The sequence below is a fragment of the Vigna unguiculata genome, chromosome 3 (genome assembly GCF_037176805.1).
Source record: "Vigna unguiculata cultivar grain cowpea cultivar isolate G323 ecotype 2 chromosome 3, ASM3717680v1, whole genome shotgun sequence".
In the NCBI taxonomy this organism is placed as follows: domain Eukaryota; kingdom Viridiplantae; phylum Streptophyta; class Magnoliopsida; order Fabales; family Fabaceae; genus Vigna; species Vigna unguiculata.
The window spans coordinates 20,023,592-20,038,578 of NC_140794.1; the positions used below are offsets into that span (position 1 = coordinate 20,023,592).

The window sequence follows — 14,987 nt, forward strand, 5'->3', positions numbered from 1 at the left end:
TAACATGTTGTTAGGGAGATCAACGGGCAAGGCAAAATGTCTTGCATGGTGTTCCCTTCTGGTTTGGTATTTTTATCCATATATTTATAATTGTTTGATTTGATTTCTTCCTTAATTAATTGTAATGTTGTTGATATAATGTAGTGTAATAGACAAACTGACTCTTAAGAGTGTAGATACTACATAATGCAATGGATGACAACCATTGTGCATGCTCGTATTACAACTAATTGAGAAACGATAATATATATTTGAATTGAAACAAATACTTTGCAATATTGTCTTTCTATATACCAACTTAAGTTAATGTCTTATTTCGCAGACATTCAAGAGTATTACACTAATTCCCACGAAGTCCATAAGATTTAATAGGATATCGTGTGCCAAATTTATAATTCAAATGTACAATATTATTGATTAGTGTATTTGTTATTACAAAAGACTTTTAGATTTATTTGAGTTGTGGATGCATTTGGGATTCATAAAATTTATTTCCTATTTTATGTTCTAGCTGGTTTTGCTGAAAATATACATGTTTTAAAATGCAAAAATACACAAAAACAAAAAAATAATTAAAAAAAAAGAAAGCAAGACATATGGCCTTGATTGTTACATCAGCCAAAGCAAAAAGGGAACATATGACCTCAGGTCAGACCATAACCGAGGCCAAAGCATACACTATATGGCTTCAGTTCAAACTACAACTGAAGCCAAAAATAATTCAAAATTTCACATTAAATTTAATATTCGCAAGTATATGGGTTCAGTTTCCTTTTCAATCGATGCAAAATGGTGACTTTCTACTTCGATTCACACCCAAAGTCAAAAGTCATTCTCTTTTGACCTCACTATGTCTCAATTCTAAAACTAGGACAAAATACCCAAAACAATTGGGATCAAATTTCCTTCTTATACTTAGGCAAATACATCTTCAACTCTAAATTGCATTAAAATTATATCACTAATTGTTATCTTAGACCACTATTTATCCTAAAATATAAGAGGATATAAAAAAATTTATTTAGAATTAAAAGATTATAATAATATGTAAAATTTTAAGGGAGGAATTGAATTATTACTGAAATTTAGACGAAGATGCTTTGTCGTTTGAACGCGCCCTTTAATTTGATTGTGGAGGTGAACTAAGCCCTCTACTTGCTTTCACGCGAGGAACAGGATGGTTTCTCTTCCCATAGTCCAATATGAAGAAAAAATCATCGAAACCGTTGAGCGGAACGCCGTTGTCGTTGTCATCGGGGAGACGGGGTCCGGCAAGAGCACTCAACTCTCTCAGATGCTTCACCGCCGCGGCTACGGCAAAATCGCCGTCACTCAGCCACGTCGAGTTGCCGCCGTCTCCGTCGCCAGGTAACACCACTTCAATTTCCAACTAATTCCGTCGACTCTTCTCCAATGCGTTTCCATGTCTCACCAATACGTCGTCGTTTAACTTCCTCAGACGAGTCGCACAAGAACTCGGCGTTCAGCTCGGCGAGGAAGTAGGTTACGCCATTCGATTTGAGGATAGGACTTCTCACAACACGCGCATAAAGTAACTACGTTCTCGTTTTGTATTACTCTATTGACTTGACTTGGTTTTGTTTTCAATTGGCTTCTGATTGCCATTGATTTGATATAATTAAGGTATCTTACTGATGGAGTGCTGCTACGTGAAAGTCTGGCAAATCCTGAGTTGCGTGAGTATTCTGTTATTATATTGGATGAGGCGCATGAACGGAGTTTAAACACGTAAGATTGGATACTGTGTGCTGTTCTCCTTTGTTAGGTTGATAATTGTTGTGTATGAACATTTTGTGATTTGTGTGCTTATTGTCAGGGATATATTGATGGGTCTGATGAAACGCCTGGTTAAAGTTCGTTCATCTGATCTCAAAGTTTTGATTACGTCTGCGACTCTTGATGGCGATAAAGTATCCAAGTTCTTTGCTGATTGTCCGGTATTGAACATCCCGGGAAAGTTGTATCCAGTTGAGGTTCTTTATAGCAGTGAGCGTCCCTCGAGCTATCTCGAGTCTTCGCTGAAGACAGCTCTTGGTACGACATGAAGTTTTAAACTTGTCTGCATATCAAGTCATATGTGTGCTTGTGCGGTGAATTAATTTGCCATAACATCATGTAGTCAGTAAAAATTTCTGTCAAAGTGTTAAATGTTTGCAGCATATTGATAGAAACTTGTATGAAGCATGCATATTTGCCATCCTTAAGGTAACATTTCTTGAAACTTGTATTGGCTATTAAAAGAGAATGGTGTTGGTTAAGGTCGTTGCATGCAAGAACATAAGCTGATAAGGAGGGTGGGATGCATTTTAAACCTCAATTGTGAAATTTTTGTTCATGATGTAAATAATCACAGGCACTTTCTTCTGCTCCTTTATGATTGAATGAATTATAATTTGCAGATAGAAATTCAGGAAATTTTGTAATACTGGTTTTGCAGATATACATATTCGCCAACCCGAAGGGGATATTTTAATATTCATGACTGGACAGGTAAACATTTTTGTTATGTGATATTTACTCTAAACTTTTCTTTTCCAGAATGTAAATCTTAGTGTATATTTTGGATCAAAGCTTTTTATTTTAACTTAGGGGAAATAATCCCTTTTATCTTTTTTAAAATTTTTCTGGGAGATTGGATGTGTGTGTGTGTGTAAACATTTGTTTTCTGGAATTAACCAATATCCTAGGCCCCATAGTTTCTGGTATGATGCAAGAAAATATTTCAATGATCTTCATGTAGGATGACATAGAGAAGTTGGTATCTAAGTTAGAAGATAAGGTTCGTGCTCTTGAGGAAGGTTCCTGCATGGATGCTATAATCCTTCCCCTACATGGTTCTCTACCCCCTGAATTGCAGGTAAGTAATTTTTGTTTGTAAAATCTGCTCTGCATGAGTTACTCAATCTAAATTCTAAATACAATCAAATTTTTATAAATGGTTGAGACGAGGCATGAATGATACTATAGATAAAAGCTGCAGTAATTATGAGAATATTTGGAAAGGAGTTACAATTTCATTCCTACAAATAGTTGATGGTTTTCTTTTTAGTTTTGTTCATGTCAAACTTGATTGATTTGCATTTGAAACATGCTGCTGGCTTAAGTGTGAAACTTGCTTGAGAGTATTTCGTTTTGGAGATCCACATAGCTTAGAGAGATATGACCAGAATATAGTATATATATGGGAGACAATCCACATCTTGCAAGTTGGTTTTGTGCAGTTGAATTAGGTCTTGACTGAAATTTTAAGATGATAGATGTTCAATCACACGACTAGATTTGAGAGATTGAGTTAGCCTCTAACTCAAATTGTAAGATTTATCTTAGTTCTTTCCTCTTTTAACTTGTTACTTACCTTGTTTGCTTCTTAACAAATGCCAAATCATATTTCTTCCCTTTCAATTAACAGTCATATAATTGTTTCTTTTATTTTTTGAGGAAAACCTTAAATATACAACAATTGATGTTTAATATATTTTGTCCCAGAAAATAAAGTTTGAGGCATTGAAATTCCTTTTGGTGCATTGATAATCATGAATGTAGCCAACTTCACCTATTGGGTAAGACTATTTTTATTATTGTTGTTGAAACTCATGCATGTGTTTTATGATTGTACAGGTGCGTGTATTTAGTCCTCCCCCTCCAAATTGTAGGCGAATTATAGTTGCGACAAATATTGCTGAAACTTCCTTGACTGTGGATGGTGTAGTGTAAGGACAATGTAGTTGATTAAATATTGTTATTTTGGGATTGAAACTATTCTCTAGCATATCCAGGTGTCTAGTTATGCATCATCACAAAGATAAATTATTGTGTATTGTTCTTGTTGTTGCTAATTGTTATTATTACTTAATATTATAATACAATTTTTTTTTTCATTCTGTAACCTACATATCTCAATCTTAACCAGATAAGAAATCTCAAATTTTTTGAAAACCAAAACTCCCTGTAATCTGTTTATTGACAAGTTTTGAAGTTCATGAGTAAACTATTTCTGTAAAAGCGTAGTCAATATTGCATAATATTCCACCTAAGAAAGTATGAAAACATTCATGGCAAAACAATATTGAATGCTCAGTATATAGTGTATGCCACAGCTGGTGGTGCATTCTATTTCTGAAAAATATCACGTGAAACAGGATGTATTGTTGCTTCAAGTTGTTGTTTAGGTTGCAAATGTTTTTGCAAGATATTATATAGACTAATGGGAGAGGGGCAACAATGACATGATTTGCTTTAGACTTTATGAGGTGCAACTTCTGAGACAAGTCAGGCTACAAACCTTACCATTTGAATTCACCCCTACTGTGATTTGGAGTGTTTTTTCAGTCATTTTCTCCTTTACATCAAGCACATAAACATCTTCTGACCATTTTAAATTTTATGAACTTTAGGTATGTTATTGACTCTGGGTATGTGAAGCAAAGACAATACAATCCATCCAGTGGCATGTATTCTCTTGATGTTGTTCAAATAAGCAAGTATGCAGTTAATAGTTTGGTGTCTCTCTGTGGCTTCATCAATCTTAAATATCCTATTTATAAGCTGTAAGATGATTTCAAATAATTCCTGACTATGCAGAGTGCAAGCTAACCAGCGTGCAGGCCGAGCTGGACGAACATGTCCTGGGAAATGCTACCGACTATATCCCTCCCGTGTTTACAATGATGAGTTTTTGGATGTCACAGTTCCAGAAATTCAGAGATCTTCCCTCGCTGGCAGTGTTCTTTACTTGAAGTCATTGGACCTCCCAGATATTGACATTCTAAAATTTGACTTTCTGGATCCTCCATCATGTAACGAACTATCTATCTGCTGACACTTTGTCTCCTTGCAGCATTGAGTAACTAAACTTGATTCTCATCGATAATGCTCCTGGAAATCTGTTTTTGTCATCTCAAATATTTTAGTTCCATTTTTCTTTATACTTTTGGGGATCAGGGGTCAGTCCTTATATTAGTTTCTTGTAGTTTTAAATATTATTTTTATCCTTGACTAGCAACTATTATGTAAATGAATTTTACTCAAGTTTACTTTAGTAATTGGGTAACTGGGTTTTCTGCAGTTGAGTCCTTACAAGATGCCTTGAAGCAGTTATTTCTGATTGATGCTATAGATGAAAATGGTGCAATTACAAGTTTTGGACAGAAAATGGCTGGTACATGATTTTTTCTCAACATTTTATTGTTAAATTTTAAACCTATATGCAGAAATAGCGCATGTTATAATGTTTTCTTGATCAAGATTTTGTTAAAGGCCTTCACTGCTTTTCCATATTTTTGGTCTTTTTTATTTTTCATATAAGATTCTTTTTGCTAGATTTGACAATGAAAGTAGTGCTTAGTGTTGAGCATACAATTTATTCTTCTTACCCATTTTTTTTCCTAGGCAGATGTATATGGAAGAGTACTTCTCTTGATTTGCTGAGTTGTTTCTTGATTCTTTGCAGAGCTTCCATTAGAACCATCCTTAGCAAGAACTTTAATGGAGGCAAACAATCAAGGTTGCTTATCTGAGGCTTTGACTGTTGCTGCCATGTTGTCAGCTGAGACTACATTGCTACCTGTGCAGAGGTGGAATAGTCTGAACTCTGAAGTTTGTATATGTACACACACACACACATGCAGAGATAGAGGAAGATCCTAGCATCCTGATATTTTCCATCATACTGAAAAGGACAAAGTTTTTCAATTAACTACATTCTTGTAAAATATTTTAAAATTTTCATACTTGTAAATACTACTACTACCAGTCTACAAAACAAGTGAAAACAAATAAATCAGGGACATAGGATGATTTCTATCTTGGTTTTCTCGAGGCTTATACATTTAAACATCAAAAGGACTGTAGCTAAGCAGTAATAACATTCCTTTAATGTGCAGAAAGACTGAGAAAAAGAGGAAACACTCAATATCTAACCTTGCTGATGGTTCTGGATTGGGTGATCACATTCATTTGCTACACATATACCAATGCTGGGATCAAACTGATTTTGACATTGGATGGTGCAAAGATAACGGCTTGCAGGTACCTATATGTGTTCTAGTAATGTCAAGAATAACATAAATTTGAGACTTGGCTTATGCATTTAAGTTGTCAAAATGTTTAGTTAGAAGCCTAATAATATCCTTGGGAATCGTCTTCACTCTTCACAAATTTGATTCAGATATTGTATCATTTAAAGAAAACATGCTTACGAGTCATTGAGAAAGAATCTTCTGCTTTTTCTTGATGATAATGCTTGTTTGCTTTTTTATTTCTGTAACAGTTATCTAAAGCTTCTAGTCATAATTAGAGAGCCATTCTAAATTATAAAGTGACAGCTACATGTGATCTTTTGTATTTGTTTAATGCATAATATATGTAATGATTCTGGAGTTAACTTATTTCTTGATGATACTGCATTTTTCTTTCCCTGATAGTTATCTAAAACTTGTAGTCTTCAAAATAGAGCCATTCTAAAATATTAAGTGATAGCTACATGCGGATCTTTTGTATTCTTTTAATGCGTAGTATATGTGATTATTCTGGAATTAACTGATTGAAGGTGCGAGGGATGTTGTTTGTCAGAGATGTCCGTAAGCAGTTATCCCAGATAATGCAGAAAATATCAAAGGGTTAGTGTTCCACATTCTTGAGAAATTTACCTGTTGAAGTGAATATAATATACTTTCAAATACAGTAATGATGTCACTCGCAAATGAACCACATTTGAAATTCATCACATTCATATCCTCTTTAATTCTTTTAATTGCTCTTTTCCTTTTGCATCCCCTTCATCCTTATTGTGTCTATATGAGCTTGTTTCTAATTTGTAAAAGATTAATTGTTACTTTTAGAATGCTGAAAAAATAGCCTTAAATATCGAGTGAAGGAAAGAGATAAAAGAAAAGGAAACACTAAATTGTTATTAACCGATTACAATGTTTTAACATGTTTCATATATTATAAAACCTAGAGTATGAACCCTTTTAACTAATAAACTATATAACCAGAAGGTTCCTATTTGTGCAAAGGTATTGGAGAGGGTCATTGTACGCAGCAAATGTCTGGAAGCTGTTTCCAAATTTGAATCCATGACCAAGTGGTCCCCAAGACACAACTTTACTGTTGTGCCAGGGGTTGTTCTTTATATTATTAATCCTTATTTATACTAATCACAATCCTAGTTACTAATCATGATAAATTCACTTTTTCCAACCAGTCTTTTGTATATCTAAAAATTTGAGGAGTGTCTTCCTCTTATTAGGTATAAGCTTAGCATTAGGATCCATAGGTCCATAGGTGTCTCAATGGGTTTGGAATGCACTAGCGCAGTCTTTTCTAAAATATCTAGTGCATACTTCCTCTAAGAAATAATAATTCTATTGCTGAATTCTTCTACATTAATCCCCAAGAAGTACTGGAATTTGCAAAGATCTTTTGTCTGAAAATAATGATACAAGGGTTGTTTTATTTGTGAGATGCATGGTGGTCGCTACCTATTAAATCAATGTCATCATATTACACTATTAGAATACACCCAACAATAGAATGATTGATGATAAAACACAAAATGGCTAGCTTTGCTTCAAGTCACCAAACTGTTGAACTATATTGAATTTACCAAACCATCATTGAGAGATTGTTTAGGACCATATACGAATTTGTAGAGACGACATACTTAGCCAAAAGACCCCACCTAAGCAACAAACCTAGGTGGTTGCTTCATATATATTTCTTCGAATGAATCACCATATAGGAAGGCATTTTAAACATCCAATTGATAGAGGGGTCAATGTCGAAGAGAGTTGTGTCTAAGAATAATTTGATAGAGGCCATCTTGGCATTCGGAGAGAACGTTTCACTGTAACCAAATATATGAGTATAACCTTTGGCCAAATATCTGAGCCGATCAATAGTGCCATGGGGCCAACTTTGATGGCATTGACCCACCAACAACCAACAACATATCGTTATTCTTGTTGGGAAAAACTATTCCACTATATATATAATGTTGTTTCCTCCCCACTTTACGTATAACTTTTTTTCATTCTCACAATAGGACCACTGGATGTAAAGGCTAATGGGAAAAGAGAAGAGTTCAGACAAGATTATCGAAATTTGAGGAAGGCTTTATGTGTGGGCTATGCAAATCAGCTGGCTGAAAGAAAGATGCATCACAATGGTTATCGAACTCTGGGTTTTCAAGGTCAAGTAGTCCAGGTAAGACAAATTTATATTCACCATTGCAGCACTTTTACTTCACTTCTTTTAATATAATTAGTTTTTCCTTAAATCCATATTATACTTTGAAGTCCATATTTATTGATGATGGAACTTACAGAAATGTCGCAGTGAAAAAAGAAGTCTTATGTAATGTGAATTTTGTAGACACGAGCTAGTATTTAGTTGCACTGAATTCTAGTTTGTAGATAAATTAATTGCCTTAATCTTCTTCTAGGTGCATCCATCATCTGTATTGAGTCTTGATGACCAGGGAAAGTTCCCAGACTATGTTGTGTACCATGAATTAATTGCAACGCCACGTCCATACATGAGAAATGTATGTGCTGTTGAGATGAGATGGGTTATACCCATTATTAACAAGCTCAAGACCCTGGATGTGTACAAATTAAGGTAAACTATCACTGTATTAAACCTTTTGGAACATTCTTTCGTTATGTTTTGTATTGGGGGAGGAGAGAACTGTGATAATTGATGCCTCTAATTCCTTTATTTGAAGCAGTGGTGGTATTCATCATGTTGAGGAGGAACCTGTGAAAAATCTTCCAGATTTACCCAAGATGGATGTTGAGGTTCCCAGTACTGCTGATGATCGTGAAAGCAGAATCCAAGCTGCTAGAGAACGATTTCTTGCTCGAAAAGGCAAAAAATGAGCGTAAAAGGATGGAGCTCCAAATACACTGCGGAGATGATGTTAGCTTGTCAGACATTTTTTTATAGAGGTGCAGATAATAAGGTTACCTGAAAGGATGCAAGAGTCTAGATGAGCTGATGCTTTTGAGTTTTCCACGTTGTCACCAATTTTTGTGCTATGATGTTAACCCAGCTTCATTGTTCGCAAACATTAGAACGTCATCAGAAGGTTTAGCACACGAACCTGAGATTGGTCTCATGCTGTTCAGATAAGTTGATTGAGCGGCTGAAATGCATGTCATGTTTATGCTCTTGATTTGAATTATACCCAGAATGGAGCAAGGAAAAAGGAAGAGGAAGGAAATGGGAGACAGAAGGTAGCAAGTCCCCTGACAAGTAAATGTTGATTAAACAGTTGAGGGGTTTGGAAATGCAATATTGGTTCCAGACATCAGACTGAGATAATTACCTTTCGGTGGCTCATATTGCCAGAGTTAATTTCATTGTTGTTTGATATTGAGGCTATTTAGATTGAGATAACGCCTAACTGAGATTGCATTTGAAGTTAAACTTACATTATAGTAGTTATGTATATGAAACAAGATCGATCCTTCTATATTAGGGCGTTGGTTCTCTACCCGATGATCAATTAAAGCTGTCTGGACATCACCTACAGACCAGTTTTACTGCCTTCTAAAATGCTCTACTCTTTGCTCCGGTGTTTTAAGATTTATAATTTTGCTTGCGCATCTTCTCATGTTTAATAACGTAGCCATAGTTAATATCTTTGTTCCAAAAAAATCTTTCCCAATTAGTGAGGAGGGTTAACTCAAATGACGGGATCAGGAGACGGTATAACACGTAACGTCAAATAAGTTTAGCGGTGGCGCTATACATATTTTGTAGGAGGCAAATTTTTGGTGACCTTTTGGTAATTTTAAAGTTAATTTTTATGTGTTAAATGATCAATTTTAATTTTTTTTAGAAAATATAAAAAAAATTAAAAATTAATTCAAGTCTGGTGTGCATTTGACCTTAATAAGAATTTTGTTTCCTTCACTTTTCTACTATTATACTGCTGCTATACGAACACTTACACTGAACGGAGCAAGACAGGCCCCGGTAGACAGAATCATATTATGCCAAACTTGCTTAGGTAGAAGCAGTAGAGACTGATGATGAGATAAAAATACAGTATATCAAGTGAGATGTAGATAACATAAGTGTGTTTTAATTGTATGTAACTTTTTCAAATTTATTAAAACTTCTAATTTACCGTTCAAAAATTTTATTGACGTTATATATTTGTATTTTTTTTTTATAATCAAGAGTTACGCCTTGATGAATCTCAATTTGATAATTCTTGTTATTATGGAACATATGAACTATTATATTTAAATGGTCATGATTAAAAAGTTAATATATGTCTTTTTTTTTTCAATGCAGTTGAATGTATACTAATTTTAGTGAGAGTTGTTGAATTGAGATACCAATAATACACTGAATTATTTTTCATGTATTTTGAATTACGAGCCAATTCTCCTTATAGATAGTAAGACACGTAATAAATAAAATGTGATAATTTTAAGCAAAACTAAATTATATGAGATTTTATTTTAAAAAATATCATATAAAAATTAAATTAATTAGAAAAATTGTTCTACTCATAAAAATAAAACATAATGATAAATGATAAATTATTATTTTCTATATCTAAATCCTAAATATTAACTTTATACTTTCAGTTACTATCTTCAATATTGATAAACACATTTTAACCGCATTAGTTGATGCAAAATCTTAGTTTTCCTCCTCTAATATAGTAAGAGACCAACCAAGGTATCAAATTTAAAGAGATGTAATGTTTTGAGTTAATAAACTTGTGTAAACTGATTTTATTGGGGTTGAAATACTAAACAATTTAAAACTATCTAAAATTGATCCTAAAATGCAACTATACGATGAATGAGACTAATCCTAAATATATATGTAAAACTGGACTGTGAAGGTGCAAACACTATGGTTCAACATATTAAAATGAATCACAATGCTTAAAAAATGAGATATGGATGCATGGAACATGATAATGAATATAAAACCTATTTTAAGCTTTGGAAGATACAGAACAATATAAAATTGCGAAAACATAGTGTTTGTTAAAATGACCATGAGAAACTGCAAATGCAAAATGTGCTCGACAAAATGTCTCAATGAAATGCGAATGGTGAAAATGCAATGCAAATACTATGAAAAACTTTTAAATATTAAAACTAACCCAAACATGTACTAAGAACCGAATTATAACATCATAATTGTGAAATTTCAATCAAATTTGAAAAGAAACACTTCAAACATATTATACAATGTAACAAGAGCTTATTAGAAACATGAAACACGAATTTGAATACTTGAATCATGAACTGTCCACTAAAAACTAGAAAATCACAGAGAAAGTTCACCAAACCAGAAATTCAATATTGAATTAAATTGCATCATAATTGTTCTCACTTGACTAAGGCTCGCTGTGTACTCTCTAGAATTAAGCATGGTTCTATACTTAATCTAGTATTAAGTTCCAAGAACAAATACAATACAACTATGTTGCCCGGATACGGACACGGGTACGGATACGACACGGACACGGATGCGGAGATACGGCTAAATTGAAAAATCATAGGACACGGGACACGTCGTGTATATACATGTTAAATTTGAAACTGTCAACTAACACATTGTCAACTAACACAAAAATGAATTCAATCAATCTATCTAATATCCAATATGCGAAAAGTAGTGATAGAATAAGATTTGTTCCTTATTTTAATCATCAAAATCATGTCAAAGATAAAAAAATATTTTTCAGATTGAACATAGTGTATCCTACAAGTATCGTACGAGTGTCGGTGTCCGATACGTGTCGGACACGGGACACGCCATTTATGAGGCGTGTCGGAGCATCATAGCAATACAATCAATTCAACCACTAAGAATCTGTTTGAATGAGAAAAGAAGAAAAATAGATGGAACAATCGGTGTAGTTGAATGAAAAAACTTCATGAATGGAAAACAATTGATTTCAAACCACAATGTTCGATGAAACTGGATGAAAACATGAATGCCTCGAAAGAATTCTTGAGCCAAAGCCTACTATGCGATCAATGGCTGCATGAGTACCTCCCAAGCTGGAAACTTCTCCAAGAAGAATAAAAACTTGTTTAGAAACTGTGAAGTGATGAATCGTACCCAAAAGACTCTGTTTTTTTTTTTTTTCTTTTTATACTATCAAAGTAATGAACCTATATCTACTGTCTATTATAGGTAAAGAAACTATCTTCACTAACTAACAACCGTTCAAAACCAAATTAACTAACTACACTAAACTACATTGGACAAAGTTGGTCAAAACTGGTCGACCCTGATTTTTTTCTCAAATTTCCTACATCAATCACTCTTAGCACAAGTCAGAATAACTATGCTACACACTAAATCTATTATAGCAAATTCTATCTAATATTAATCTAAGACTAAGACTAAGTTCTATTCCTATGCTATAGTAATGGAAAATTATAAAAGACTATCTAAACTAATGAAGAGATAAGAAACCAATGCTAATAGATCAAACTTAATACTTAAACTAATGTGTTGGAATCTACAATTGAAAATAACTATTGGTCTAATATCTATTCTAATCCTTATTAAAATGAAACTAAACTAACCACTAAACTATACTACTATGAACCAAAGCAATTTCAAGACTTACATTAAAAATTACTTAAAAGTAGCTAATTAAGCTAATTTTACAAAAATCAACTAAAAGACTTTCTAAACTAAATCTAAGCTAAAAAAATTATGATTAACCACCTAAATTAACCCAAAACAATTCAATTTGATAAGAAAAATGTTGAGATTTTGAGACCTCTCGGATACCAATATCATTTAATTATTTTTTTTTCTTCTAGTATGACATTGTTTTCAACTTATCCTTACCTTCTTTTTCCACGTCTTAACCATGTTTCAAAATTTCATTCTCATTTGTTTTTATGGTAGGTTTTTTTCCTTTTATCAATCTTAGTAGTTAAATTTCTTGGATATATACCAAAAAAAAACTTGATGAGTAGCATAACATTTATTATTAACTTAATTGCACAAGTTTTAAAGTTTAAACAAATATCTCTCTTCCTTTTGTTACATTGAGCTCTCTTTTCAAGAGTGGAAGATATATTTATATTCACCCATGAAACATCATTTGTTAGGTAAAGTTCATGTTTTTCAATAATTCACTCATCATCATTCAATATTATTTATATATATATATATATATATATATATATATATATATATATATATATATATATATATATATATATATATATATATATATATATATATATATATATATCACAAATATCTTCTTTCTCGTCTTTAACTTTTTATTTAATATCAAGTTGAAGATTGTACTTAATAAAGACAAAAACATTTAATATTTGTTGTTTTAAGTGATTTTTTATTTTAATATACATTTTATTAAATATGCTCCGATTTCTTTCACCTTAACGACATTAAAAGTGTGACTCAAAACCCTCGTCGCAATATTTTGTAACTCTTTATCCTTTTCGTCATAACTATTGCAATTTCTAATACAATGTCAATATAAATAAATGTGAAATCATGCATTTTATAAAATCATGAAAATTAATTGAAAGTTATAAATTGAGATCCCAAAATGTTTAAAAAAAAACCAAGAAAACACAATGTTTAAGGAAAATGTCAATAAAATAAATAATAAAAAATTGAGTGAAATCCCGATTTTGGTGCTTTGATGATAATAAGCAAAGGACAAGAAAGCACCTCAATTTTAGGAAAAACTAACTGTGTAAAATCCTTTAAATTTTGAAATAAAAGTTGCGTTCTGGTTTTTATTAACTGTAATGTAGTTCTAAAAAATTATTATAAATATTTTGGTATCTAAAAGAAAAATAATAAGTTTAAGTCTTTTCATCATGTATATTGTTCATCTTATTATTTTTATCCAACATAAAAAATTTCTAACTCATCTTAAATTTCTAAAAATATCCTTTCCTTAGTGTGGATTATTTATTCATTTTTTTCATAGATACACTTTCCTTTCAAGTGAATATATTTTTCTAATACCTCAGTATGAAGTTTAATAATACCATTTCTAAGTTCTTCGACTGAAGATATTCAATACTAATGAGCATTTCACTAACTCATATAAGAGATCATAATACATTTTTTCAATCTACAACATTAAGAAAATAGATTTGTATTATTCACCTTACTCATTTTTACCTAATTTTTACCTAATGTGGAATTTTAAATGCACCTTGAATTGTTAACATGACTAATATCATGATATGCACTTTATATATAAATGTGGGAGGAATAACATGTATATTTGAAAAAGTTAATAAGGTGATTCATACATTTGTCTAATTAAGTATTTGAATGAAATGGGTGGTGTGTATGTTGCATTTCTTAGGGATGGAAATGCATGTCAATTTGTCCGCTCATCCCACATTGGCCCACAAAAAGCGGGGCACGTTAGGAGTGTCAAAAAAATTCGTACTCGTGGATATCTACAGATAAAACCCACAACAGTAGGAAATAGATATTATAAATAGATACCCGTGGGTAACAGGTAGTATTTTTTATACCCACATATTAATAGGGCGGGTACGGATATCATAATATCTGTACTCATGGATACCCGTACCTGCTATACTCTAATTTAAATTAAAAAATTAAAAAAACATGATTAAAACATGAACACATTGATTTTGAATGAATTATTTTTTATCAATTGGTTTTAAATAATCTACATTTCTTTGTAAATTGTCATTCAACACTATTTAAATGGGTTTTTTGCTTTTTGTTTGAAATTTATAATGTTATGCATTGTATTTTTATTTGAATTTATGGTTAGAATGTGTTGTTAAATATTAAAATTTTCTTTTGTAAATACCCGCAGGTACCCATGGATATCTGTGAATATAAAAAAAAGATGGGACCCGCATAATGGATACCCGTACGAATATGGATATGGGTACGTGGCAAATATTTATCTAGCAGATAAGGTACGAGGGAGC

At 32.4% G+C, this 14,987-nt stretch overlaps 1 protein-coding gene across 1 annotated transcript; it reads left to right on the forward strand.

The window, feature by feature from the left end:
- The first annotated feature begins 1,106 nt into the window (after positions 1-1,106).
- On the forward strand, positions 1,107-9,579 carry LOC114178479 (RNA helicase family protein). The gene is made up of 16 exons (XM_028064412.2): positions 1,107-1,368; positions 1,460-1,552; positions 1,645-1,749; positions 1,838-2,055; positions 2,459-2,511; positions 2,762-2,878; positions 3,640-3,731; positions 4,416-4,502; positions 4,603-4,817; positions 5,087-5,179; positions 5,471-5,594; positions 5,904-6,048; positions 6,569-6,638; positions 8,066-8,226; positions 8,465-8,640; positions 8,750-9,579. The coding sequence occupies exons 1-16, from the start codon at positions 1,178-1,180 to the stop codon at positions 8,898-8,900; spliced, it is 2,091 nt and encodes a 696-aa protein (XP_027920213.1). The 5' UTR covers positions 1,107-1,177; the 3' UTR covers positions 8,901-9,579.
- The last annotated feature ends 5,408 nt before the right edge of the window (positions 9,580-14,987 follow it).

Bases quoted from the DNA above. Each gene is read 5' to 3' on its own strand.
- LOC114178479 (XM_028064412.2), top strand. From the start codon at position 1,178: ATGGTTTCTCTTCCCATAGTCCAATATGAAGAAAAAATCATCGAAACC. The intron at 6,639-8,065 runs GTTAGTGTTCCA...TTCTCACAATAG, and splicing joins AATGCAGAAAATATCAAAGG to GACCACTGGATGTAAAGGCT. The intron at 8,641-8,749 runs GTAAACTATCAC...TATTTGAAGCAG, and splicing joins CTGGATGTGTACAAATTAAG to TGGTGGTATTCATCATGTTG.